The 26,107-nt window shown below is 38.6% G+C and overlaps 1 protein-coding gene across 2 annotated transcripts in view; it reads right to left on the bottom strand.

The window, feature by feature from the left end:
• The window catches only part of HMGXB3 (HMG-box containing 3), a 71,298-nt gene that overhangs the window by 20,604 nt on the left and 24,587 nt on the right, over positions 1–26,107 (bottom strand). Inside the window, exons 4-12 of one of the 2 annotated variants that reach the window (XM_004453737.5) lie at positions 21,749–22,246; positions 20,503–20,601; positions 15,430–15,561; positions 10,312–10,498; positions 10,080–10,230; positions 8,143–8,315; positions 7,924–8,021; positions 4,719–4,817; positions 2,917–3,066 (exon numbers count right to left, since the gene is read on the bottom strand). In XM_004453737.5, the coding sequence (XP_004453794.2) occupies positions 2,917–3,066; positions 4,719–4,817; positions 7,924–8,021; positions 8,143–8,315; positions 10,080–10,230; positions 10,312–10,498; positions 15,430–15,561; positions 20,503–20,601; positions 21,749–22,246 (1,587 nt within the window). Of the gene's footprint in view, positions 1–2,916; positions 3,067–4,718; positions 4,818–7,923; positions 8,022–8,142; positions 8,316–10,079; positions 10,499–15,429; positions 15,562–20,502; positions 20,602–21,748; positions 22,247–26,107 lie in introns of both variants that reach the window. The other variant, XM_004453736.4, reaches the window with a different exon arrangement.

The following is a 26,107-nucleotide window of genomic DNA, read 5'->3' as shown; positions in this document are numbered from 1 at the left end:
GAAAAAATAGATAAATGGGACTGCCTCAAAATTAAACACTTCTGCACTAACAAGACTTGGTCAAAATGGTGAAAAGGCAGTCAACTCAGAGGGAGAAAATACTTGGAAATTACATATCTGATAAGGGCTTAATATCCATGATATATAAAGAGATACTACAAGGCAACAATAAAAAACAAATGGCTCAATTAAAAAATGGGCAAAAGACTTGAACAGACAAAGAAGAAATAACAAATGGAAAAAAAAAAACATGAAAAAATGTCCAACTTCATTAGCGATTAGGGAAATGCAAATCAAAGCTACAACGAGATACCATTTCACATCTATTGGAATGGCCACTATTAAAAAGACAGAACTACAACTGTTGGAGAAGATGTGGAGAAACAGGAACACTTATTTATTATTGGTGGGAATGTAGAATGGTACAGCCACTGTGGAGAACTGTTTGGCAGTTCCTAAGGAAGTTGAATGTAGATTTCCACGTGACCCGCCAATATCACTAGTGGGTATATACCAAGAAGAACTGAAAGCACAGACATGAACAGACACCTGTACACCATTGTTAATAGCAGCATTATTCATGACTGCCAAAAGTTGAAGACAACCCAGATGTTCATCAAATGATGAATGGATAAAATGAGGTGTATTCACATGATGGAATATCATGTAGCTGTAAGAAGAAATGAATTTGTAAAGCATATGACAACGTGGATGAACCTGGAGGACATTATGTTGAGTGAAGCAAGCCAGACAGAAAAGGACAAATACTGAATGACTGTGCTACCATGAACTAAATATATTGTGTAAACTTGTGGAGTTAGTAACTTGAGTATGGCTCACCAGAAAAAAGAATGAGGTTAGAGAAAACAAAGCTGAGGGTTAACCTGTAAAGAATAGGTAAAAGGGATGTTTATTAATCTTTGAAAATGACAGAAAAGGTGAGAGCCCAACATAATGTTTGTAACTAGCAGTCCTATTAAGTGGGTATGAAAATAGTTTTAAGGGAAAGTCTAAGGTCATGGATATTACTAAAAAGAAAGGTAATAATGTAAAATAGGAATGTAAAATCTCATGTGAAAGAGGAATATGGGTAAAATTGCATATATAAGACCTTTTTTCTTTGAAACTGAACAAACGTATGCTAATACTGCAAGATGTTACTATTAGACAAAAAAAAAACTACACTAAGTGAAAGAAATCAGACACAAAGTACTATATATTGCATGATTCCATTTATATTAAATGTAAATATAAATCAATTTATAAAGATAAAACTAGATTAGTGGTTATGTAGGGCTGGGGAAGGACTGCTTAGGGGTGTGAAGTTTTCCTTTAAGAGTAATGAAATTGTTAAATAAAAATTTTTATGGTGATGAGGGCAGTGGATGTGGCTCAAGTGTGCTTCTTATATGGGAAGGTCCTGGGTTCAGTTCCCAGTGCCTCCTAAAAACAAAAACAAAAAAGCAAACAAGAAGCAAACAAATGAAAAGAACAACTCAGGGAACTGAAGGGGCTCAATGGTTGAGTGCCAGCTTTTTTGTGTGTGGTGATGAATGCACAACAGAGTGATTATACTAAAAACCACTGTTTACATATTTTGCATAGATTAGATGGTATATGAATATGTATCAATGAAACTGCTTAATAAATAAGTAAATAATTGTGCAAGAATAGACAGAAATAGCAGCTGTGTACAGCAGGGGATGCATAGAGTGATTGAGAGGTGAAGAATTTTCTTGTATGTTTATTATTACTTTTGAAATAACGAAAATGCTCTAATAATGATTGAAATGAAGAATGCACAACTATGTGATTATACCAAATACCACTGATGTACACTTCAGATGAACTGGACACTTTATTAATATGTATCAATAAAATTGATTTGTTTTTTTAAAAAAATCTTTGCAGCTTCCTGTATAAGGTAACTTTATCATAGCAGTCAGGGGCTTCCATGGACAATCTCTGTCCTGGATCCTGACCTGCCACATGCCATCTCCCTCCCACCAACACAGATTGGGGGCATGTTTCTTCTTCTTACCCCGAATCCTATTCATTTCATTCATGGCCTTAGGTGCTGTCACTTTCTGGTCACTTTAAAAATTCACATGTGGAATTCAAAAGACCTTTGAAGATGTCCATCTTTTCTGGCTCTAATTTCTTTTTTTTAAAAAAGAAGCCCCAAGAAGCCAAGTGGAATATGTTTTACTATCCAAATAGTTTGGTCCAACTTCAGCAAGTGGATTTGCCAATGCCAGAAATAAACCTCTTGGTTAGCTAAGAGAGAAATCGTGATCTAATCTACCAAGTCATGGGATCAGCATCCTCTTAATATTTACTGAAAGAATAAATCAACTTACAGTTCCTCCAGCAGTCTTCATAGTTAAGAGGAGGCAATATTTTCATCCCTCTCTTCTTCTGAATCCTATTTTAAGCCCTGTGCTGCCTTTCCCTTTGGTGAATATACTCTTGGTCTACAGAGGTAGAAGGTGCTCAGATATCAGGGTAACCAGCTAACCCCTCGACTTTAACAAAGAGTACAAGGAGATCCAGAGAGAAAAAGGCACTTTCCCAGGTTCAAAACATAAAGCCTGGGAGCCGATGTGGCTCAAGCAGTTGGGCACCCACCTCCCAGATGGGAAGTCCCAGTTCGGTTCCCGGTGCCTCCTCGAGAATACAACAGCAGACAACGAGCAGACACAGCAAGAGGAAACAATGAGCAGACAGACAAGGGAGCCATGGCGGGGGGGGGGGGCGGTAATTAAAAACAAAACAAAACAAAACAAAAAACATATAGAATAACTCCAGTTCTGGTGTTCTAATTAAGAGATGCACTAAGATACCCCTTTATTTCTTAGTTATAACAGGTTTGCTAGCAGAGCCCAACCTAAAGCCAAGGTTGGGGAAGGAACTCACGATAGCCTTGGTGGTTTTCTCAGTTCGGTCTTTGGCAAGGTTAAAGCCACAGCTGGGACAAATCCGTGGTTTGTGCCGGTTGGTGTAGACATAACTACATGAGGGATTCTTGCACTTTCCCCGGCCTCTTGATGTAGCCAGGCCCAAATCCTAAAAGTAAGACCAACATTCAATTCTATAAAAGTTAAGTTATACCTGGACAGAGCCAAAAACCAGGATGACAGGATGAACAGTCAGCAGTAAATCAGAGAAGAGAGTGGCAACTGTGAAACCAGATGTAGCCCAACTCCCAAACAGCCTTAAAGCAAGATCCCTTTTCTGGAGCTATTCCCCTTCAATTTTAATACAGGTTGTGTACTTTTGGTAGGCCATTTCCCATCTGTAAAATAAATGAGCTGACTCTCAAGGGTTAGAAATTCAAATGCCTTCAGAGTCCAGGCAGTGGGCAGAGTGAAGCAGGCCTGCTGTGACAAGGAATGCAAGAGATTTTAGTGAACTAAAGATTCCAAGCCCTGCCAAAGACAAACTGTGACTTCTGGACTATTTAATCTCAAACCTCTAACATCTAGGTTCCTATGACAAGCTATTGTCCTAATTAGCTGAAGAGAGGGTCCTAGGCAGTTCCCACCAGATGCTATACCATAGACAGTGGTCACAATAAGAGGAGATAGGATAGTGGCTTTCTGTGGCCAAGGGGAATAAGAAGTGAGGGTGTGGAGGGAATGGAGAAGTAGTAATTAGGTTGAGAGTACTCAATGATTAATTAGGTCATTGGAAAAGAAAACCTGATCAAATCACATTCCCCTTAGGGTTCAGGCCAGAACTAGGCATTAATCCACCATCCTGTGCTATCGTGTTCACCACTAAATCCCCAGCACAGGGTGAGTTACATAGGAGGCACTCAATTAAAAGTTTCTGAATGAATGAATAACCCTTTCTGAACCTGTCTACCTTTATCAGGTGAGATTTTTAAAAATCTAGCTGCTCTTTTAGTATCCGTCCATCTTACTCAAATCAGCCAAAGAACCTGCCAGATGGTATATGGCTAGTTGATACCTTAACAATCATCAGAATTATAGAATGATAAGAATGAGAGAAGCCATAAGAAGCTATCTAAACCATGCAGTATTTTATAGATGGTGAAACTAAAGACCAGAGAAGGAAAAAGCCTTATTCTAGGGTAATATGGCATGTTAGTGGCAAAGCCACAGAATAGCAGAATAAACACTAGACTTTTGGACTAGGCTTTTTTACTATCTAGAGTTTATTCTATTGTTCTATGCTCCACAAGTATGACCTCAGAGCTACGCATTTATTTATTAGGACATTAATGTGTGTCACATTAAAAAGAAAAGGGGAAGGAGGTGGAAATGCTAGACGAAACAAAGAAAACAAGCTGCTTTACTAAAGGACTTCCTAAGTCCTTTAAGACACTAGTATTCAATGTGGATGTTTTAAGGAGGAAAAAATGTCTAACACTTCCCAAACTCATCTATGGAACACGTTTTCTAGGCTAAAAGGTTAAAAGACCACTGAATGCTAAAGCTGAACTGGATTCTTACCTTGGACTACTCTCAATAAAAATATCCTAACCTTATTGACATGAACTTTATAGATCTCACCTAGGAAAAAAACAACAATTTAGAAAATTCACCCATTAGTTACTACTTACGTCAGTGTTGGGACTTTTACCTCATTCTGCTCTCATACCCCAACTATCCCCACCCCCTAGCCCCTACTCATCCTCAAGCACAATAATCAAAACCACCTCCATGTCAACCCACCACCTGCAACAAACGTACCAGTGTGACAGTGCAGCTGTACTTATACGGAGGAAACATATCAGGTTTGACCTCTACAACTTTCACTTGAGACATCCTATCAGCCGGGCCACTTGTTAGCTGTGGAACAGAACAAACTATTTAGTGCTTTTGAACTACAGGCAAACTCTTGAGGTCCTGTGTCCTAAAACAGCTTAGAGAAACAGTTTCCTGGAATATTTGATAGACATGCTTTAAATGAGAACTCTGGGCTGCCAGCCGGCAGTCACCCAGCCAACCAAAGGTTGAGTATCGTTTTCAAGTCCAGACGTTACAACATTCTTCTGTGCAGTTTCTAACACTGAATATTAGAAATAGTAAAAACGATTTATAAACTATCATTAAGTAATAAAAGCATATAATAGATACAACCCCGGATACATGGCTGAATATGTCGGCACAGAAGTAAGTTTGAAGGGCTATTCACTAAAATGTCAGGAATGGCAGGAAGATTATGGTTGTCTTCCCCACTCTTACCACTATCAATAAATTTTCAAATATTCTATAAGGAATATAGATATTACTTACACAATTGAAAAAAGAAAAGATTAAAAAATTTTCTATTCTATAATATTGAATTTAAATTTATCTTCAGAATATAAGATTTCATGTAAATGTTGCCAGATTAAGACTAGCAAAAGGACCATGACTTTTAATATCTAATGCAGCCAATCAAAAGGGAGCTATTGACAGCGAAGACTAGAGTTTATACTAGTGAAAGAGTGCACATAAAGGGAATCTAGGGGTTGGAAGTCCACAGAGATGCTGAAGTTGACTAAATACCTTCCTTCCATACCATGAGAGCTGTGGGTGACAAACAAGAGCAGCCCTCAAAGAAAAAGCCAGTTGATGCTCCTGTCAGAGCCAATTTAGAATTGTCAAAGGAATTTACCTGATAAAGAAAACATGGAAAGGGAGATGGCATATTGATTTTCCTGTTCCAAGAGGTCTAAGGCAGTGTATTTCAAATATCAGGTCGAAACCCATTAAGGGATCATGAAACTAATTTAAAGGATTGAAACCAGCATTTTGCAAAGAAAAATGGAAACTATCAGAGTACAGCAAGGGTATAGCTTCATCAAACTTTTGATGAATATATGTATATATATGTATATGTTTTTTGAGCTATGATGTAAAACAGATAAATCATCAAATTAACTAAAAAATATAATCTGCAAAGCGGTATGTGGAGTAACAGTTCTCTTACGTTAAAAAAAAAAACTGTTTAAAAAATGAAGAGACCTCTGGGAAGAAGATGGACTAGAAAGACACTGGACTCTCCTCTCTCCCAGAAAAATAGCTAGAGGGCAGGCAGAAAGAGTCTGGAAAAAAATTCTTCTGGGGCTTAGGATACCAGAGGAAGGCTGGACACTACCCAGAGGAGAGACAGACAGAGGAAAAGAATCACGATGGCAAAATTTTGAGTTAAAAGTGGCAGCTGCTACTGCCGGCACCCTGCTTCACACTAAAGACACTTTTGAATTCTCAGAACTTTGGGACAAGATAAAGAGGGCCCCAGGGATCCACCTATCTAGGAAAGGTGAGAGAAAGGGACACAGCTTAAGGCTCACACAGTTTTTGATCCACAAATTTGGTCTGATGTGTCACAGGAACCCTTCCAGGCCAGGGGGTGGGGAGAGGGGTGACATCGTTGTTAACCTTGGGAGTCAGCACTGAACCAAAGAGATCCGACCCTCTCAATCTCCCTCCCTACTGACCAGGACTGGTTGTTGAGGATGGAGAGGGAAATGGAATTATTTCCTACCCAGGAAAAAGAAGAGGGCTGCCCGCAAGGTTAGAGAAATAAAAAATTGCATATCTATGACTGTCTTTCTTTGAAAGTGAACAAATGCATGCTAATACTACAAAATGATAAGAGGAAAAAAACATGCAGAAGTGAAAGAAAGCAGACACCAAGTACTACATATTGCATAATTCCATGTATATAAAATGCAAACATAAGTCAATTTAGAAAAATGAAATTAGATTAGTGGTTATGTAGAGCTAGGGAAGGACTGCGAAGGGGTATGGAGTTTTTTTCTTTTTGGAGTAATGCAAAATTCTAAAATTTTTTGTGGTGATGAATGCACATCATTGTGATTATAATAAAAGCCACTGATTATACACTTTGGATAGATCATATGATATATGAATATATCTCATCAAATAGCTTAATAAATAAATAATTGTGCAACAATAGCCAGAAATAGCAGCTATGTGCAGCAGGGGAAGCATAGAGATTGAGAAGTGAAGAGATTGAGAGGTGAAGCATTTTCTTGTTTATTATTATTATTGAAATAATGAAAATGCTCTAATAATGACTGAAGTGATGAATGCACAACTATATGATTATACCAAATACCACTGACTATATATTTGGATGAATTGTATGCTTTTTAATATATATTGATAAAACTGTTTTTTTAAAAAATGAAAATAAGAAAATAAACACCCACAAATAAAGGACATGTCTTAAAAGGTTGAAAGAGTAAACACCAAGTAATCACAGCAGGGTTACAAAGGGTTTATTTTGTTTCTGCTTTGCCTCAACTTTCTTTAATAATCTTGCATATTTTTCTAAAGAGCCATGACAACTAAATGTAGTATCTGATTCTAGACAAGATTCTATACTGGAGTGAGAAAATACTATAAAAGGACATAATTGAGTAAACTGAAAAAACTGGGATACCAATGATAGATTCAAGTATTGTGCCAATGTTTCAGTAAGAGAAGAAAGAATAAGGAGAAAATGGTCATGTAACTTACCCTCAAATTACACGTATTTTATACACACACACAGAGGGGGGAAGGAGAGCACACTAATACAAAACAATATAATACATTACAACACAACACAAGCAAAATGGGTATGTTATAATAGGTGCCTATGGGTGAAGCATATATATGTGTTCTTTGTACTATTTTGTTTCTTGCAAATTCTTTTGTAAGTTCTTAACTGTTTCTAAAAAAAGTTTAAAAACATGTATACATTTTACAATAAGAAAAATAAATTACTCAAGAAACAGATAAGTCATTCATGCTAAACCTTCATCCAGAGGAATGCCAGTTTTAAGAATTTGGGTCTGGCTTTTGCCCATGGCTTTGATATACTAAAATGGAAGTCCTGTTCTTCTCAGAGCAGCTGGAATCCCCCAGGAGAACCTCCACTCTGGGGAATGGGTCTTACCTTCACTTCACTGGTGCCAGGTGGCTGCTGGATAGACTGGCCTAGCTGTTTCAGTGTACTTGGCTTCAGGCCACAAGTCCTCACAGAGGGAGTCTTATCTGAAAGAACCAGGAACGAAACTGGTGACTTAGAAGTCTCCCCAAGTCACCCCATTCTCAACTCCCACCCATATCCTTCCCACCAGACAACCCCTTCTCCTAGTTCTGCCCCAGCCCTTACCGCTCAGGTGAAAGGCCTGCCTGGCCCTGGGCAGGCCCATGCTGCTGACTCGCCCCATACTAGCTGGGGCTGGGAGAATTGCTCTCATGGGTCTTGCTGCAGCCAGTAATGAGGGCTTGCCCCGTGCTCTGCCTTTAAGCTCTGGGGCCCTGGGCCCAGGGGTGAGGTCAACTCTGGGGAAAAAAAACAACAGAAACAAAACAAAACAAAAAAACAAACAAAAAAAAAGATGGAAAGTCTCCTAAATATCCTGGATCATGGGGAAGAAAATCAAAGTGCAATCTCCAAAGGGCACTTTGAGAAAGAATGTAGTCATTGTTATATAGCCAGGTTCTGAAGTTAGATTGACTGGGTTTAAATTCAACCATTAAATAGCTATGTGGCCTAAGGCAGATAATTCCTCTCTTCTCCTAACCTCAAGTACCTAATATGTAAAATGGGACAGGAATAACCTATAACCATCATGAAGATAAAATGAAAGTGCTTAACAGTGCCTATAGTGCATAATATCAAGAGCTGCTATTGTAGTTATCACATTTAATCTGCCTCTGATCAGAGCGATTATATATATAAAATGTATCCGCCTCCCACATGAGGATGGCTTAGAGAACCTGGAAAACAGGGTCAATGTTTTCTTCAACTTTACAGTTCTAATGCTGAGCACAAGGCCTGTACCACAGAAGGCCTCAACAAACATTTGCTAAAGTGACTTGCTTGCTCCAGAGAAAAAGGTCTAGAGCGCATAGCTTCATTCTTTGGTGACACAGAACCATCACCAAAACATACTATTAAATAAAAAACCAAGGTGCAGAAGTATATATATACTATATATGTAAAAAAAAGTAGGAAAAAATGTATACACACATACCTACATATATATTTGTTTATACACACTTAGAATTATCTCTAGAAATTTACATACAGTGTTGGGAATACTGACTGTCTCTGGGAAATGAAAATGGTATCTAAAGGACAGGACCAAAGGGAGATTTTTTCAGTATATACCTCTTGTACCTTCTGAGTTTTGAATCAGGTGAATGTATGACCTATTCAACAATTAAAAAAACAAAACAGGGTTTCTAAACCTTGTCACTATTAACATTTGGGGCCAAATAATACATTGTTTTAGGGGTTACCATAAGATGCTCAAGAGCAACCATGGCCTTTACCCACTAGATGCCAATAGTATTGTACCTCTCCCCCAGCTGTGACAACCAAAAAATTCTTCATACATCGCCAGCTGTTTCCTGGGAAGGGAGGGGATCATTCTGGTTGATAAAGACTGATTTAAAAATAAGGGCCTTCAGTTATAAGAACTCAACTGCCTCTGGGGAGGGGTTACATGTAGAATCCAGTTGAGCCTCTAAGGAGGGAAAGGGGCGGGGAGACAGCCCACACTTACTGACCTCCTCCTATTTGCAAGGCTCTGAACTTTACACTTGATCTTTTTCAATCTGCACAGTAAGCCTGAGAGGATAGGATTTTTAAATCTCCACCTCAAAAGTTTTCAGAGAAGAGAACTGCAGTCAAAAGGCATAAAGTGACTGTGCACAAAGTCAAACACAGTCACAGCTAGAACTTAGTTTTCTTACTACGAGGCCAGAACACTTTTCCTTAGGTTGCCTTAAGGCTTCTCTTTCCAAATCCAGTATCCAGGATTGAAAACTCATGGTTTATAAAACTGCTCATGGCCTGTAACAGCATAACCTTAAGAACATCTTTAGGGAGATCGGTAAAGTGTATAGGGAATCTGACAGTAGTACATGGATTGCAGAGCAGGGGAGGAAAGGTAAATAATTTCCTGTCCCTACTTCTTAGTTTCTTTATATCTAAAATAGGAATCATTAATGGCAAGGATAGGGAATAAACCAAATATGGGCCACCTTCAGAGCTGTTAATCCTAAAGAGTCCTATAATAAATAAACACATTGGCTTACCCTGTAGGTTTTTTAGAAGCAGGGAGTGGACTGGAGGTGCTGGTCCCCTCAGCTGGTGGTGGTATGTCTTGCCCAAGATTGTCATTCTCAGCTGTCCCCAAGGCGACATCAGGTTGCACACCACTCTTGATAACCGGTGTCTTAGTGACCACTGTACCAAGATTTCCAGGAGCTTCCTTTACCAAAAAATGGGCATCTGAGATGATCACTTCCTCCCACTCATTCTCCTCACCTGCTTCTCTTGGAGGAGCTACACTTAGGAGCTGGCTTACAGCTTCCAAGTTCTCCAGAGTCAGTGTGGAGGGATTTTCCTTAAGGGAATTCTGCTCGGAGGTAATAGGCTGTTGATTTCTTTTAACCACAGAGCCTTTGGAAGAGACACCAGAAGCCAACTCCACTTTGACTTTGGCTGGCTTTTCCTAGAAAAAATAAGAATACCTTGTACGCATATGGCATTTTATAGTTAGCATGTTCACAAATATGCTCTCATTTGATCCTCACAACAATAATGGGCAGCAGATAAGGAATTCATTCACAGTATTAATCACCTGAGTTAGGACAAAGCTGATTTCCCCTAACAAATTTCTTTTTGACATGCCTCTTTATGTTTGACCAAACAAATGCTGGCATTTTTCAGATTGACTTTTAATTATTCGAAGCTCACTTCTCTGTATCAAGAAAGAGGTTGACATATGCCATACTGGCCTACAAGGCCTGGGACTAGGTTATTTACCTTAGTGGACCCTTTGAGATTAGTCCCAATGTGATCACAATCTCAGGAGAAAGACTCAAAGCTTACAGTTCCCTTGAGGAAAATGCTATTTTCTGTGCCAGAATCTTTTAGGTAAGTCTCAAGACTGTCTCATAATATGCCACAACCTTCTCACTGGGTCAAATTAAATCATACCTGTTAATCATGAGCTAGAAAATATTCAATCTCACTAAAAATAGCAGCTGCTATCTTGGGCAGACATACTTTTTTGTTGCTGCTAATTTTATTGCGGTCAAAGACACATAACTTGAAGTTTATCATTTTAACCATTATTTTAGAGTCTATAGCTGTTCATGGCATTAAGTGCATTCACAATGATGTGTGACCATTACTACCATTTCCAGAAATTTTTCATCATCCCAAACAGAAACTCTGCACCCATTAACAATAACTCCCCATTCCTCCCTCCCTCCAGTCCCTAGGTAAACTCTATTCTATTTTTGTCTCGCTATGAATTTGCCTGTTCTAGATGCCTCATGTAAGTGGAATCATACAGTATTTGTCCTGTTATGTCTAGCTTATTTCACTTAGCATAATCACTTCAAGGTTCACCCATATTGCAGCATGCATCAGAAGTGTATTTCTTTTATGGCTGAATAATATTCCCTGTATATATATACAGTGCATTTTGTTTATTCATCATTCATCTGTTGATGGACACTTGGGTTGTTTCTACCTGTTGGTTACTGTGAATAATGCTGTTGTAAAAACTGATATGCAAATATCTCTTTGAGTTCATTTCCAATTCTTTTGGATATATACCTACATGGAAAGTGCTGGGTGAAATAAGTCTATATTTAACATTTTTGAGGACCCAACAATTTTCCACAACAGCAAAACCGTTTTACCTGCTCAGCAGCAATGTATGAGGGTTCCAATTTGTTCACATCCCTGCCACCACTTGTTATTTTATGCTTTTTGTTTTTAAATACCAGCCATCCTTATGACTAGGAAGTGGTATTTTACTGTGGTTTTGATGTGTATATCCTAATGACTAAGCTAGACCTACTTTTAAAAATTCCTGTATCCAATCAGCACTGCTATGGAAATAATAGTACATACATGTATTTTATATATGCACACTTTTGTCCCCCCACACCAGTTGTCTCTGGGATAGGTGAACAGCGTATAAGGAATAGCAAAAAGCACTATAGACTAGGAGACATAAAACATAAAAGCTGGGTTCCATCTAGGTTCAGCTCCACTCCTAATTAGTTATGTGATCTTAGGTAAATTTCATGAGTCCCCATTTCCCCACTATGAAATAAGAGAGGAATGGACTCAGTATTTCTCAACAGGATTATGGCATTTTGTGTGGCCCAATTCTTCACTGTGCAGGACTAAACGTCAATATTATCTCTGACTCCTGACTACCAAAAACCCCTAACACAAAGACCCCTGGACAGTATACTGCTCCTAGTTAAGAATCAATGACAGGCAACCTTTAGAGATCTCCAGTAAAGCATACTCATATTCTAATACATGACAGCCAATGAGGACATGACTAAATACAGGGAAGAATTCCAAGCAAACTGCATAGAGCTTATCTATTGAAGGAGAGGGAAAAGTCAGCAGAAAGGCAGGATGTGAGTTAAACTAAATGCCTAAGATGAGATCTTTGTGTAAACCCTTCCCCACTAAGTAGGCTAAAACTCTACCTGGTGATCTTACATTTCTTTAATACAGTCTATCCTTTTTAGGTATCACTTTCTTTAAATATAGAAGGCAAATACAACCAGGCTCTTCCCACTCAGGGAGACCTCAAGTACGATCATCAGAGAGCCCATAAAAGTGAAACCTTGAGCTAAGGAGCCCTTATACACCACTTTGTTCCATGCAACTCATTGGGAACTGTGCCACACATTTCTTGAGCTAATTTTAGCCAGTATGAACTCTAGAACAATATGAGAAAATGTGGTTCACTTCCTGACCAGCTTGGGCACACCTGGAACTTTTATAAACTATTTATACTTGCTTTTTCAAAAATTAGAACTCAAAAAACCTTAGATTCTGTAGCTAAACAGCATGGCAATGCCTGAAAAGTGTGATTTAGTAGAAAAGGCACTGGCATAATTAGCTGTGAACTCAGCAAGTCACTGTATTGAATCTATTTTTCCTCAGCTAGAAATTTCAAGAGTTAAATGAGATGATAACCAAGGTCACTTTATCTTTAAAATTCTAAGTTCACTGATGCTAAAGTGTTACCTTTTTTCTTCTCATACTCACTCATTCTGTTCCTATGACATCTAGAAATCATATTATCTACTCGGTGATTCTTGCAAACACCTTTGGCAAAAATAAAAATCTGACTTAGCAAGTCAAGATGGGGGAGGGGGCACAAGCAGCTAACAAAGAAATTGTTTTTAGTGCAAGGTGTTGGTGGTGGGGAGAAGTATGGAAGCCCTGTATGATGATATACATGTTTGTTTTTTAAGTTCACAATCTTCATTATATACTTACTATTTATGTATGTATATGTATGAATATATTTCAAAAAAATTTTACAAAAATAAATAATAATTTTTTAAAAGGTTGTTTTCATACCATGAGTTAATCTCAGAAAGAAACTATGGCTCAAAGTTTATTCTGATCATAGGAAAAAAGACAAAAAGACATGAAATGAAAAAGAGGAAACCAAACTAAAAGCGGAACCCACAAGAACAACAAGCCTACCATAATCACTTAGACCCTTCCATGAATAAGCACAGGAATTAAGGGCATCTAACAGACCTGTGCATCAGAGAAGAGGAAGCCTTGGAGGGTTCCAATCAGTACCCAATTCATTCACCCTACTGTACATGGGAAGAGCCTTTGTTGGGAATAGAATAAAAACAAATTGAATGGCTTCACAAAGGTATACCAGAGAAGATGGGCATAAAAAACTTGACAAAACTCCCCCTAGAGACACAAGGTTCATCCTGACTCTTGAAGTAGTAACATTAATAGCAATAGTAGATATAATAACAATATTGCTGCCAATAAAGATGATAACAGCAATGCTTAATGAGGATTTAATGTGTATCAGGAACTGTGCCATTCACTGTACATGGATAATCTTATTTGACCCCTCCACCAGCCCTAATGAGGTGGGCACTATTATTACCTTCCATATATGGATGAAAGGAAACCTCAGTCAAGGAATACAGATGTATAATGATTTACCCAATATTACACAGCTTGGGTAAAGAAATACGAACTGATGAAGATGACTCCAGAATTGTATTCTTTAATTATTATCCTATTCTGTCTCCAAAATAGAATAGTAACTAATCATTCTATTCTGCTATCCCTAAACTCTTGACACTCATCCAGATGCCAAAAGTCTTACCATCATAATATTTCTTAAAGAGATGTTCTGTGGAAATTGCCCCAGAGGAATTTAATAGGCATACTGCTCTATAAATTTTCTCTAGACAATAAGTTCAGACCATGCGGGGTTAAACACATGACAATCTCATTCCTAGCCTAGGCTATTTTCACAAAACAATGACCTCTCCTTCCTTTTCTACCTACCCAAATTCTATTGATCCTTCAAGACCCATCTCTACAAAACCTTCCCTGACCATTCTAGTCCTTATAAACATCTCTCCTCTCTCAACTAATTGCAAATTTACTGCCTATTCCACTCATTCTGGCCCTAAGCAATTTAAAGTCCCAAATAAAAAATGTGGAAAATATGTATGTTTCATTGGCTAACTTAAGCAATTAGCAAAACTCTACCTAGTGATCTTACATCAGTACTAAGAATATAACAGGTGACAAAAAAAAATGTGCTGAACTTAACAGGGACATGACTATGATGCTCATTTATTTATTGAGCATCTCCTTTGGGCAAGGACCATAAGGCTGCAACAGTAATTAAGGAGCTCACAATGTGACATGAACAGAAACTACTGCTTGATGGTAAATAACTACTAAATAAAGGCACAGGTGTTACAGGCATATGGATAGGCAAGGAGAGGGCAGAGAGGGAGTCAATGTGACACAATTTTGGAAAGTAAGAGTCAGATAATAGAAGCCCTTGAATACCAGTTTAAGGATTTCTAATTTTAATAGGAGCTAAAGGAGTCAGAACAGATTTTGAGATAAGGACTGAAAGGATGTGAGCTATACATCTGAATAATTAACAGTGTGGAGGGTGGATTGTTAAAATTTAACCCTAACAGGAAATTAATAAATTAGCATGGTGTATACAGTCAGTCAAGGGAAATTATAAAGCCATTAAAGAGAATGTTTTTAAAGAAAATTTAATGGCTATGATACATTAAATGAAAAGAAGCAAGGAAACAGAACTGAATACTCAGAAATAAGACTGGAAGAAAATACACTGGAATGTTAACTAATAATGGCTTTTCTGGGGGATGGATGATTAACGTCATTTCATTCTATTTTTCTTTTTTTCCCACACAAATTGCCTACAGTGAAAATGATTTAGTAGTATAGTAAAAAAACCAAAATGAATATCAACTGAATATCAAACCAAGTGAATATCAATTTTTAAAAAGTCACCTGTTTCTAAGAACAAGAAGCAGCCTACTTTGTGGTGCTTCCAAGGCAGCAGTGGCTGATGGATCTTACCTTTGGGATCCACTTCCCTCCTAGGAAGTTACCACAGGTAGGGCACTTAGGTGGTTTGTGCCTGGTGACGTATGTAAAGGAGCATCCCGGGCTGGTGCATGTCCCATGGCCCCGGCGGGTGTATGTAGTGGTCTATATGGAAAGAGAGGGTCAGAATCAACATGACGGTCCAACCTCTTTCACACTGTGATGACCATTATAACTGCAACACTGCCAGGAGGACACCAGTTTGTAGATTAGTCAATTCATGGTATCATAAAAGGTTCTAAAATACAACTAGTTTAATTTTTAGAAATGAAGAATTGAATTAGAATGGTTAAAGAGACCTGCCTAAGGTTACATGTTCAGGAACCAGAAGAATATAAACAGTAATAGTTGCTATTAATTGAGACAAGGTACCACACAGTGTTAAATACTTTGCCAATGTCTCATTTCATGCTCTTAGCAATGCTTTAAAGTAGGTATTATTACTACTGAGGAAAAGAATATAGTTTGCCTCAATTCAACGAGCTACTCAAGGGCAGAGCCAGATCTAAAACCCAGAGCTCCAAGATTTCTGCTATGTACCCAGCTGTATCCTCTGGCTCTGAATACTTCAAAGACTTTGTTTCATCTTCATTCTTGTTAGTTAGAAATCAGAAAACCTAGGGTTCAGAGTTATGAAAATACTCATGGTCACTGAAATAGTGAGAGGAAAACCAGGAGTATAATAAACCAAGTCTTTTGATGTCTTTTGACATGAAACAAAATTTTATTATTTCCCTATGAGCAATATATTTGGCCATTAGTTCTCATCATTTCCACTGATTTCCCTTTGAGCAGAATGTACTGCCATAGATTATTACACTTCAGCTACATACAGAAACTATCTATTCATTAGCTATGCTCCATTTCTAGATTAATGCTGGAATGAAAACATTTCCCTGTCAGATTTGTTCCATCACTTGTGAATGTTTACTCAACTCTTTTTTTTTTTTTAACTCAACTCTTAATCCTACTTTTCCTTGCCTGGTCAAAAATATAAACCTCCCTTGGGGAAACACCAAGCTGCCACAAGTCAAGGATGAATGCGAAGAGGTCTGGCACCAAGGAAAAAGACCAGGATTTGGATTTCAACTTTGCCACTGATATACTAAATAATCTGGGAGTTCTTTAGCTCTTCAGCCCTGTGTTTCTTCCTCTCTAGAACAGTTATACCACTTGCTCTGCCTGCTTCATGAGTGGGGTCCAAAGTTGCAAATGAGATAAGGAATGAAGAAACATGTAACTTAGAGAATTGTAAAGTATGACTTGTAAGTATCTACTATTATTGGAATATAAAACATCTCTCAATTTTTTCTCATACATAATATAGAATCTTCATTCAGAACACCTCCAGAAAGTAAAATTTTAAGTTAGGTAAGTTCTATAAATAAATTACTGGGAACTTGGAAATATTCCTAAAGAATAGCTTATAGAAATGACTTTAGAAAAAAATGCTAGTGTTCCAGACTGGGGTTCAGTTCTAAGTATTTATAAGATACTTTTCTGTAAGAGCTTGGCAGCCATTTATTAGAGCATGAAAGAGTATAGTAATTTCTAGAAGAACAGAGGCTCAGGTAAAATAAGTAATAAAGGTAGCAGGGCTATTCCTGGTTAAAATGCTGCAATTTTCTCGTACAAGAATGTATTGTTTCATCAACTGCAATGAATGTACTACACTAATGAGAGTTGTTAATGTAGGAAAAATAGGAGGTATGGGGAGTGGGGCATATGGGAATCCCCTATATTTTTTTAATGTAACATTTTATGTAATCTATGTATCTTTTAAAAATAAATAAAAAGTATACTAAAAAAAATATTGTTTATCCATGGCAAGGGTTTTAGAAGGTAAGCAAGGCTGTGATAAGTAAAAATGTACACTATTTACCCTAAAGAAACCACTAAAATAATCAAAACAAATAACTACGTCCCATTAAAGAAGATAAAATAGAATCATAAAAAATATTCAACTGATTCCAAAGAAGGCAGAATGAAACAAATGGAAAACAAGATGACAGACCTAAACCTAATCATATCAACAATCATATTAAATATAAATCATCTCAACACCACAAATTAAAAGGCCTCTGCCTTTTATCAGATGGGTCTTATTTCTATATCCAAATATATACTAATTACAAAAATAAAATCACTTTAAATACAAAGATAAAAAAGGGTTTAAAGTAAAAGGATGGAAAAATATATGCCTCGCTAATAACAATAAAAAGCTGAAATATCTATATTAATATCAATGTAGATTTTAGAACAAAGAATATTGCCAGAGATATAGTAGGTTATTTCATGACAAGAGGACAAAATTCTAAACGTTTATGCATTTAATAACAGAGTTCCAAAATACATGATACACACACAAAATGTGACACAAAGACAGTACTGCAAGAAAAAATAGACAAATCCACAACTGTAGTCGGAAATTTCAATATCCTCTTACTTAATAACTGACATAACAAGTAGACAGAAAACCAGAAGGATATAAAAGAGCTGAATAACACTATCAACTAACTTGACCTAATTGACATTTATAGAACACCTCACCCAACAGCAGAACATACATTCTTTTCAAGTGCATATAGAACATTTACGAAGACAGACCATATTTTGGGCCATAAAACAAGCTCAATAAACTTAAAGGGATTCAGGTGTTATCAAGTGTAAAGTTCTGACCACGATGGAATTAAATCAGAAATCAAAGATAGAAAGACACCTGGAAAATCCCCAAATATTTGGAAAGGAAATAAAATGTTTCTAAATAACTTGTGAGTTAAAGAAAAGAACCAAAAAGAAAATTAGAAAGTATTTTGAGCTGAAAGAAAATGAAAACAAATCAGAATTTGTGGGATGACACCAAAGCAGTGTTTTGGGGGAAATTTCTAGCACGCAGTACCTATATTAAAAAGAGAAATGTCTCAAATCAGTGATGTCAGATTTGACCTAAGAAATTAAAGAAGAGCAAATTAAACCCAAAGGAAGCAGAAGAAAGACAATAAAGATTGGAATGGAAATCAAATGAAAGTGAAAACAGAAAAACAACAGAGAAAAATCAATGAAACCAAAAGCTGGTTCTTTGAGAAGATCAATAAAATTGATAAACTTCCAATGAGGCTTGTCAGGAAAAACAAAAGAAAATCCAAATTACCAATACCAGGAATGAGAGACGTGAAATCATTATACAGATTCTATATAGATATTAAAAGGATAATAAGGGAAGCAGCTGTAGCTGAAGCAATTGAGGTCCCATTTACCACATAGAGGACCAAGGTATCATCCCCAGGACCTCCTGGTAGAAAAGAAAAGAGGTGTCCCAGACCTGCACAGTGAGGTGCAAGGCCCCTGCACAGCAAAGTGATGCACCAAAAATCAATGACACAACCAGATGAAAAAAAAAAAGGATAATATTATCAATGAACAACTTTATGTCATTAATTCAATACCTTCAATGATACAAATTCCTTGAAAGACACCTACCAAAACCCACTTGTAAATAAATAATATGAATACCTGATATGTATTTAAAAAATTGAATTTGCAGTTGTAAACTTTCCCATGAAGAAAACTCCAGGCCCACATGACTTGATAGGGAATCCTATCACACATTTAAGAAATAATGCCAATCCTACTCAAACTCTTCCAGAAAACTGAAATGAAATACTTCCCATCTCATTCTATAAAGCATTATCCTGATAATAAAACCATACAAAGACAGTGTTAAGAAAAGAAAATTAGAGACCAATATCCCTTATGAACATAGATACAAAAACTCTGAACAAAATTTTAGCACACCAAATCCAATAGTATATAAAAAGGATAAGTCACGACTGGGTAGGGTTTATCAGGGAGTGCAAAGTTGGTTTAACATTTAAAATCAATGAAAATCCACCACATTAATAAACTGCAAAAGAAAAACTATTCATCTCAGTAAAAGCACAAAAGGCATTTGATAAAATCCAATATCCATTCCAGATAAACTCGATAAAGGGCATCTATGAAAAAAAAGCCTACAGCTATCAATCATATTTTAAAAGTAAGGCTTAATGCTTTCTGCCTAAGAGAAGAAGAGACAAGACAAAGATGTCTGCCCTTACCACTTATATTCAGCATAGTACTGGTGGTCCTAGATGGTGTAATAAGGCAAGAAAAAGAAAAGGAATCAGAAAGGAAGAGCAAAATTTGTCTTTATTTGCAGATAACACAATAATCTATGTAGAAAACCCAAGAGAATCTATAAAAAGGCTACCAGAACTAATAAGTGAGTTTAGCAAAGTTACAAGACACAAGATCAATATATTTAAAAAAATCAATTGTATTACTATATAGTAGAAATGAACAATCACAAATTGGAAATTAAAAAAAAAAAAAATACCAGGAGTGGATGTAACTCAAGTGGTTGAGCACCTGCTTCCTATGTACGAGGTCATGGGTTCAGTCCCCAGTACCTCCTAAAAAAAAAAAACCAAATAAACAAGAAAACCAACTCTCACTGGGGAGCAGATGTAGCTCAGTGGTTGAGAGCCTGCTTCCCATGTATGAGGTCCTGGGTTCAATCCCTGATACCTCCTAAAGAAAAAAAATTAATAATAATAATGCCATTTATAATAGCATAGAAAATATAAGCTACTTAGGAATAAATCTGAGCCCAGATACTGCATCTGAAAGATTTAAGAACCAGAGTCTTGGTTCTTGCTTGACTGTTTTGTAGCTTCATGGCCTTCAACAAGTCCCTTCTCTTCTCTGGGCCTTTTTCCTAATCTGTACAATAACAGGATTGAATTAGATCAATGGCTCCTCAAGTCTTCTAAATCATGTACCCTTCTGAATATTTGATAAAGGCCATGGAACCTATCCCAGAAAAATGCTTTCAAGGAGAAAAGTTGGTATATACTTTGAAGGGAGCCCAATCCACAAAGCCCTAGTTAAGAACACTTAGACCAGATAATTCCAGAGACCTTTCCTAGTGTCCTAAGTTTCTAAGACTTCTACTTGGAAGAGAATTCTTACATAGTCTTAATTGTCATCAACTCCCCAAACACTGACCAGTTTGATGGAGGTGGGGTTTTCCACAACTGAGTAGGCAGGCAGAGGTAACATGATGAACTGTGTGGCTGGTGCAGAGGAGCTACTCTCACTGGAGTCCTATGGGCACACAGAGAAGGACAGTTTCATTAAAATGAAGAACACTCAGGGTCACTCACAACACTGAAAGACTGGATCACGTTCGATTACCTCACAAAATGTACTTAATCGATGTGCTTATCAAGAGAGAAAAATGAATCTACAATAATCAAAAAATAAAAAGTTTAAGAAAAAAGAGAAATCTTTTACCACAGAAAGGTGTAAGGTAGTACTCTCATTTTAAAGAGGAGAAAAAAACTGAGGTTCTAAGAGACCTCCAATATCACTGGTTAATGAGAACCCAATTCTTCTGACCATGTCAGATGCTCTTACCACCCTATCAATCAACCCTAACTAGACAAGTGGCATGCTTCATCATCATAAAGAGCACAGAGGACACAAACAATAAAAAGGATTCAAGTCCGGGACAGATTCCTTTGCAGGGGTTTAAATTCTTCTCTCTCTAGACCATAGGGGCTGCAGCATGCTGGCCCTCTCAGTCTGAGAAGAGGGACTCCCACCTCTCAGATACCATCCCAACCAGGGAAAGAGTTGAGATTACACAATAGGGCATAGTGGCAGCTTCCCAACTCCTAGGAGACCAGGCAGAATCACTGCAACTGCTGCCGGGAATTCCCCTCAACTGGGCATGAAACTTAGGCCACTAGAGAGAGACTCACCTCATCTTTCTCAGTTACTAGCCCAAAAGCTTGACCTTGTAAAGAACTTCCTTCCTCCTAGTCCCTCAGTGCCCAGGGAGACCTTTTAAAAATTCTCATATGTAATGTTCAAGGTACGACGTGTTAAAATAGTCTTCAGGAACATAAAGTCCTGATTGATGCTAACAGCTTGAAAGATCCTGGCTTTGACTCACGGATAGCTCAAATACTATTTCTCTCTTTCCTGTTAATGTACCTTAGGTACCATCTCATGTGGAGAAAATTCTGGCTAAACTGGGCAAAGAAGAGTTGGTCAAAGCGCTTGAGAAACTAAAGAGAACTTGGGAGCAAGCCCAGGGGCAAAAAGGCTTAGGAGGCCTGCAGTTCCACTAAAAATTCCACACCAGCAGTCTACATTACCACTGCTCATGCATTATACCGCTTGGTGCTAGCTGCTTTTGTATTAACTCCAGATAAAAGCAAAAGACATCAGTAGCAAAGCCACTTACCCTCATAACTGTTACCACTGACACGCTCTCTCCAATCTGGGGGTGGGGCACAGCCAGGTTTCCAGTGGGGAGGTCTGGTGAGCCATTCACTAAGGTCTCTTCAATGACCAGACTTGTCTGGTAAGGCTGGTGGCTCTCCCCTACCTCCAGGGAAGTCTCCTCCAGGAGCACATCCTGGGTAAGGATCTCTGAGGTGGTGATCTCCTGAACAGCACCTGGCTGGGCAACGGTTCCCACTTCCTCAGCCAGGGTCTCCACAGCTAGGCATTGCTCTGCCATGCCTGCATGGCTAGGCACTGTCTCCAGGCCAGTGTTGGACACAAGAGATGCTCCTTTAGGGGACATCTGGTTCTGGGCCACACACAGCTCTAGCTGAGGGCAGCTTCGGTCCTCCTGCAGGCTGCTCTTGGGGATGATGATGTAATCCGAGCGGGGGAGGATCTTGCGGAAACCTGGGATGTCCGGCACCACAGCACTCAGAGCAGAGAGCTTAGAGTTCTAGGGATGAAAAAGCCAGGAAAAGGGAGAAAAGGAGAAATAAATAGCTAGAAACAAATGGATATACACTTATTACCTCATTTTTTTTTTCTGCAGAAGAGATGAGAAAGACTTCATTCTTGACCTGAGACGCAGACAGGGTCAGCCTCTGACAATAGCAATGTCTTCTTCATGTGAATGACGCTTTACACAATGTAGCTTACTTGCTCATTACAAACAACATGAATTGGAGTTTGGATGATCTTGGCATGCAAAACCCTGAGCTGGAAACCCAGGTAAGGCAGTCACAAGCACATCCTTTTCCCTCATTAGGCCTCAGCCGCCTGGTCTTTAAAATAAAAGAAATGGGCATTTTCAAGATGATGGAGGATTAGAGAGGGAGAGGGATCACTTCTCTCCCAGAAAAAATAGCTAGAGGACAGGGGGAGACTGTCTGGAGGGCTGCTCTGGAGCACAGGTCACCAGGTGAAGAAGGCTAGACACCACCCAGAAGAGAGGTGGGTGAAGGAAAGGCAGCTCAGCTGGCTGAAAATCTAGCAAGGAGTTAAATATTTGCCTTTCAAGCACCCTCCCTACTGCCCTGGGTTGGCTGCTAAAGAGACAGGAGGAGGGTGTGGCCAGACAAGGGTGGAGAATATCCTCTGAGAAAGTTTATTTATGAGGCTTGGCTAGTCCTGAGGACACTGCTTCTGTACCACCCACACCCATGAAAAGGAAAACTGTAAGCATTCCCCGCTAACACCTGGGGTCTCAGCTGAGAAGTCTGCCAAAGAGCACCATGTATTGGTCAAACCAGAAAGTGCATGTAAAACAAAAAATAATAAATAAGAGAGGCAAGCAGGAGCCCTTACTGTCCCCCTCTCCAAGGCCCTTGGAAGCTGGTCTGCACCTGAGTATTGGGACCTTAGCCCTGGTTTAAGCAGTTAAACAGGGACAATCCTAAATATCTAGAACAAGTTGAACCAAGAGTCAAAGAACAGTGCTAGCACACAGCTGCTTAATAGTAAATCCCTAGGCAAGAGAGAGAAACTGAACATCAGAGTAAATTCAGCATCAGAATCAGATGCCTAGACCTCCAAAAACAAACAAGGCAAACAAGCAAACAAACGGAAAAAAAACCCAACTTTCACTGGAGAGTGGCTGTAGCTTAGGAGTTAGTGATTCAGCACCTGTTTCTCATGTACAAGATCCTGAGTTCAATCCCAGTACCTTCTTAAAACAAAACAACAATGAAAAAGAATACGGACACAACAGCCGATTTGAAATCATGGAAGAAAGAATCAGTGACATCGAGGAAAGAACAACTGAAACTGGAGTAAAAGTAGAGAAAAGTAAAAGAATGGAAAAAAAATAAGCAGCAGCTCAAGGAGTTGAATGATAAAATGAAGCGCACCAGCATACATGTTCTGGGAGTTCTGGAAAGGGATGTGAAGGAAAAGGAGCGGAAAGAGTATTTGAGGAAATAATGGCTGAAAATCTCCTAACTCTCCTGTCCAGGAAGAAGAGCATACTCCAATCAGAAGAGCATACTCCAATTAGAAGAATAAATCCAAATAGACCAACTCCAAGACACATAATATGCAGCATGCCAAATGCCACAAATAGAGAGAAAATTCTGAAAGCAGCAAGGGAAAAGCAAAACGTCACATACAAGGGATGTCCAATAAGACTTAGTACAGATTTCCATTAAAACAACATGGAAACGAGAAAACAGTGGTGTGATATAATTACAGTACTGAAAAATTGCCAGCCAAAACTTCTTTACCCAGCAAAACTGTCCTTCAAATATGACAATGACCTTAAAATATTCACAGATAAACAGAAACTAAGAGTTTGTAAAGAAGAATGCAGCTCTGCAGGAAACATTAAAGGGAGTTCTGCAGCCAGAAAAGACAAGAGAGAGGCTTAAAGGAGAGTGTAGAAGTGAAGATTAGCAGAAAGGATAACCAAAACAGTAAAAAGATGGACAAAAACAAGATATAACATATGAAAGCAAAAGGATAAAATGGCTGAAGTAATGCCTTTACAGTAATAACATTTTGTATTAATGGATTAGACTCCCCAACAAAAAGACATAGGCTGACAGAATGAAAGAAAACATAAGCCATCTATATGCTCCCTGCAGGAGACACACCTTAGATCCAAGGATGCAAACAGACTGAAAGTGAAAGGTAGGAAAAAGATATTGCACTAAATATAACCAAAAGAGAGCAGGAGTAGCTATACTGGTGTCAGACAAAATAGACTTTAAATGCAAAAAAGTTATGAGAGATACAAAAGGTCATTATATAGTAATAAAAGGGACAATCCGCCAGAAAGAAATAAGTCATAAATATCTATGCACCTAGCCAGGGTGCCCCAAAACAAATGAGGCAAACTGGCAAAACTGAAGGGAGAAATATACATTACCTACAATAATCGTTGGAGACTTCAACATACCACTCACATCATTAGACAGACCAACCAGGCAGATCAACAAGGAAACAGAACTTGAACAATATGGAATGTGAGCTAGACCTAACAGACATATACAGAATATTGAACCCCAAATGAGCAGGTTATACATTCTTCTCAAGCGTTCATGGACCTTCCTCCAGGACAGACAACATGTTGGGTCACATAACATCTCACAATAAATTCAAGATTGATATTATAAAAAGCACCTTCTCAGATCACAATGGAATGAAGCTGGAATTCAGTAATAGATGGGAAAGAGGGAAAATCCAAATATATGGAGGCTACCCAACACACTCTTAAACAATCAGTGGTTCAAAGAAATTGCAAGAGAAATAAGTAGATATCTCAACACAACTGAAAACAGGAATGCAACATGTAAAAACTTACAGGAGACTTCCGGGAAGAGGGAAAACTACAAAGACAAAGAATTCTTTTCTCTCCCAGAAAAATAGCTACAGGACAGGCAGAAATGGCCTGTAAAAAAAAATCTTCTAGGGCTTAAGACACCAGGGAAAGGCTGGACACTGCCCGAAAGAGAGAAGGCCAAAGGAAAAGAATCATGATGGCAAAACTGTGAGTTAAAAGCAGCAACGACCAGCGACCAGCACACTACCCCACACTAAAGACATTAGAATTCTTGGGCCTCGGGGCCAGAGGGATCCACCACCCCAGGAAAGGGGAGAGAGAGGGACAGAGCCTAAGGCTGACTCAGTTTTTGACCCACAAATTTGGTCTGCTCTGTGCCACCAGCCCTTCCAGGCTGGGTGGGGCCACACCATTGTTTGCCTTGAGAGACAACTCCAGACTAAAGAGATAAGGGAATAGAGCTCCAACTCTTATCAATTTCACTCACTACTAATTCAAACTGGTTGTTAAGGACGCATCTTCCCAGGAAAAGGGAGAAGGAGGGACACAACCTAAGACTGACTTAGCTTTTGAAACACGAATTTGGTGTGCTGTGTCCCAGGAATCCTTCGAGGCCAGGTGGGGCTTTACCATTATTTGCCTTGGGAGGGAGCCTAAAGAGATTCCATCCTCTCAATCACCCTCTCAATCTCCCTCTCTACTAATCTCAACTGACTGTTCAGGACACAGAGGGGAGTGGAATTGTTTTCTACCCAAGAAAAGGAAAGGCGCTGCAAGTGAAGATTGGAGAAACGTCTGAGAAAGTTTGAATTGCGAGGCTCTTAGCCTCCAGACAGGAACCTCTGTCCCATTAATCTAGTCCCTGTTGCACCAAACACACCTGGCTCAGGCACTGAACAGAGAAGGCTGTCAAAGAGCACCATATACTGGCAGACGAAGGAAGTTCACGAGAGGAAATTAAAATTAGAGAGTTTTTCTCTGACCTTTACAGGTTCCCTCCCAAGGCCCTAGGAAGTGGGTCTGCAACCCATTACTGGG

This window comes from Dasypus novemcinctus, chromosome 2 (genome assembly GCF_030445035.2).
Source record: "Dasypus novemcinctus isolate mDasNov1 chromosome 2, mDasNov1.1.hap2, whole genome shotgun sequence".
Taxonomy (NCBI): Eukaryota; Metazoa; Chordata; class Mammalia; order Cingulata; family Dasypodidae; genus Dasypus; species Dasypus novemcinctus.
This window is presented reverse-complemented; position numbering and strand designations above follow the sequence as displayed.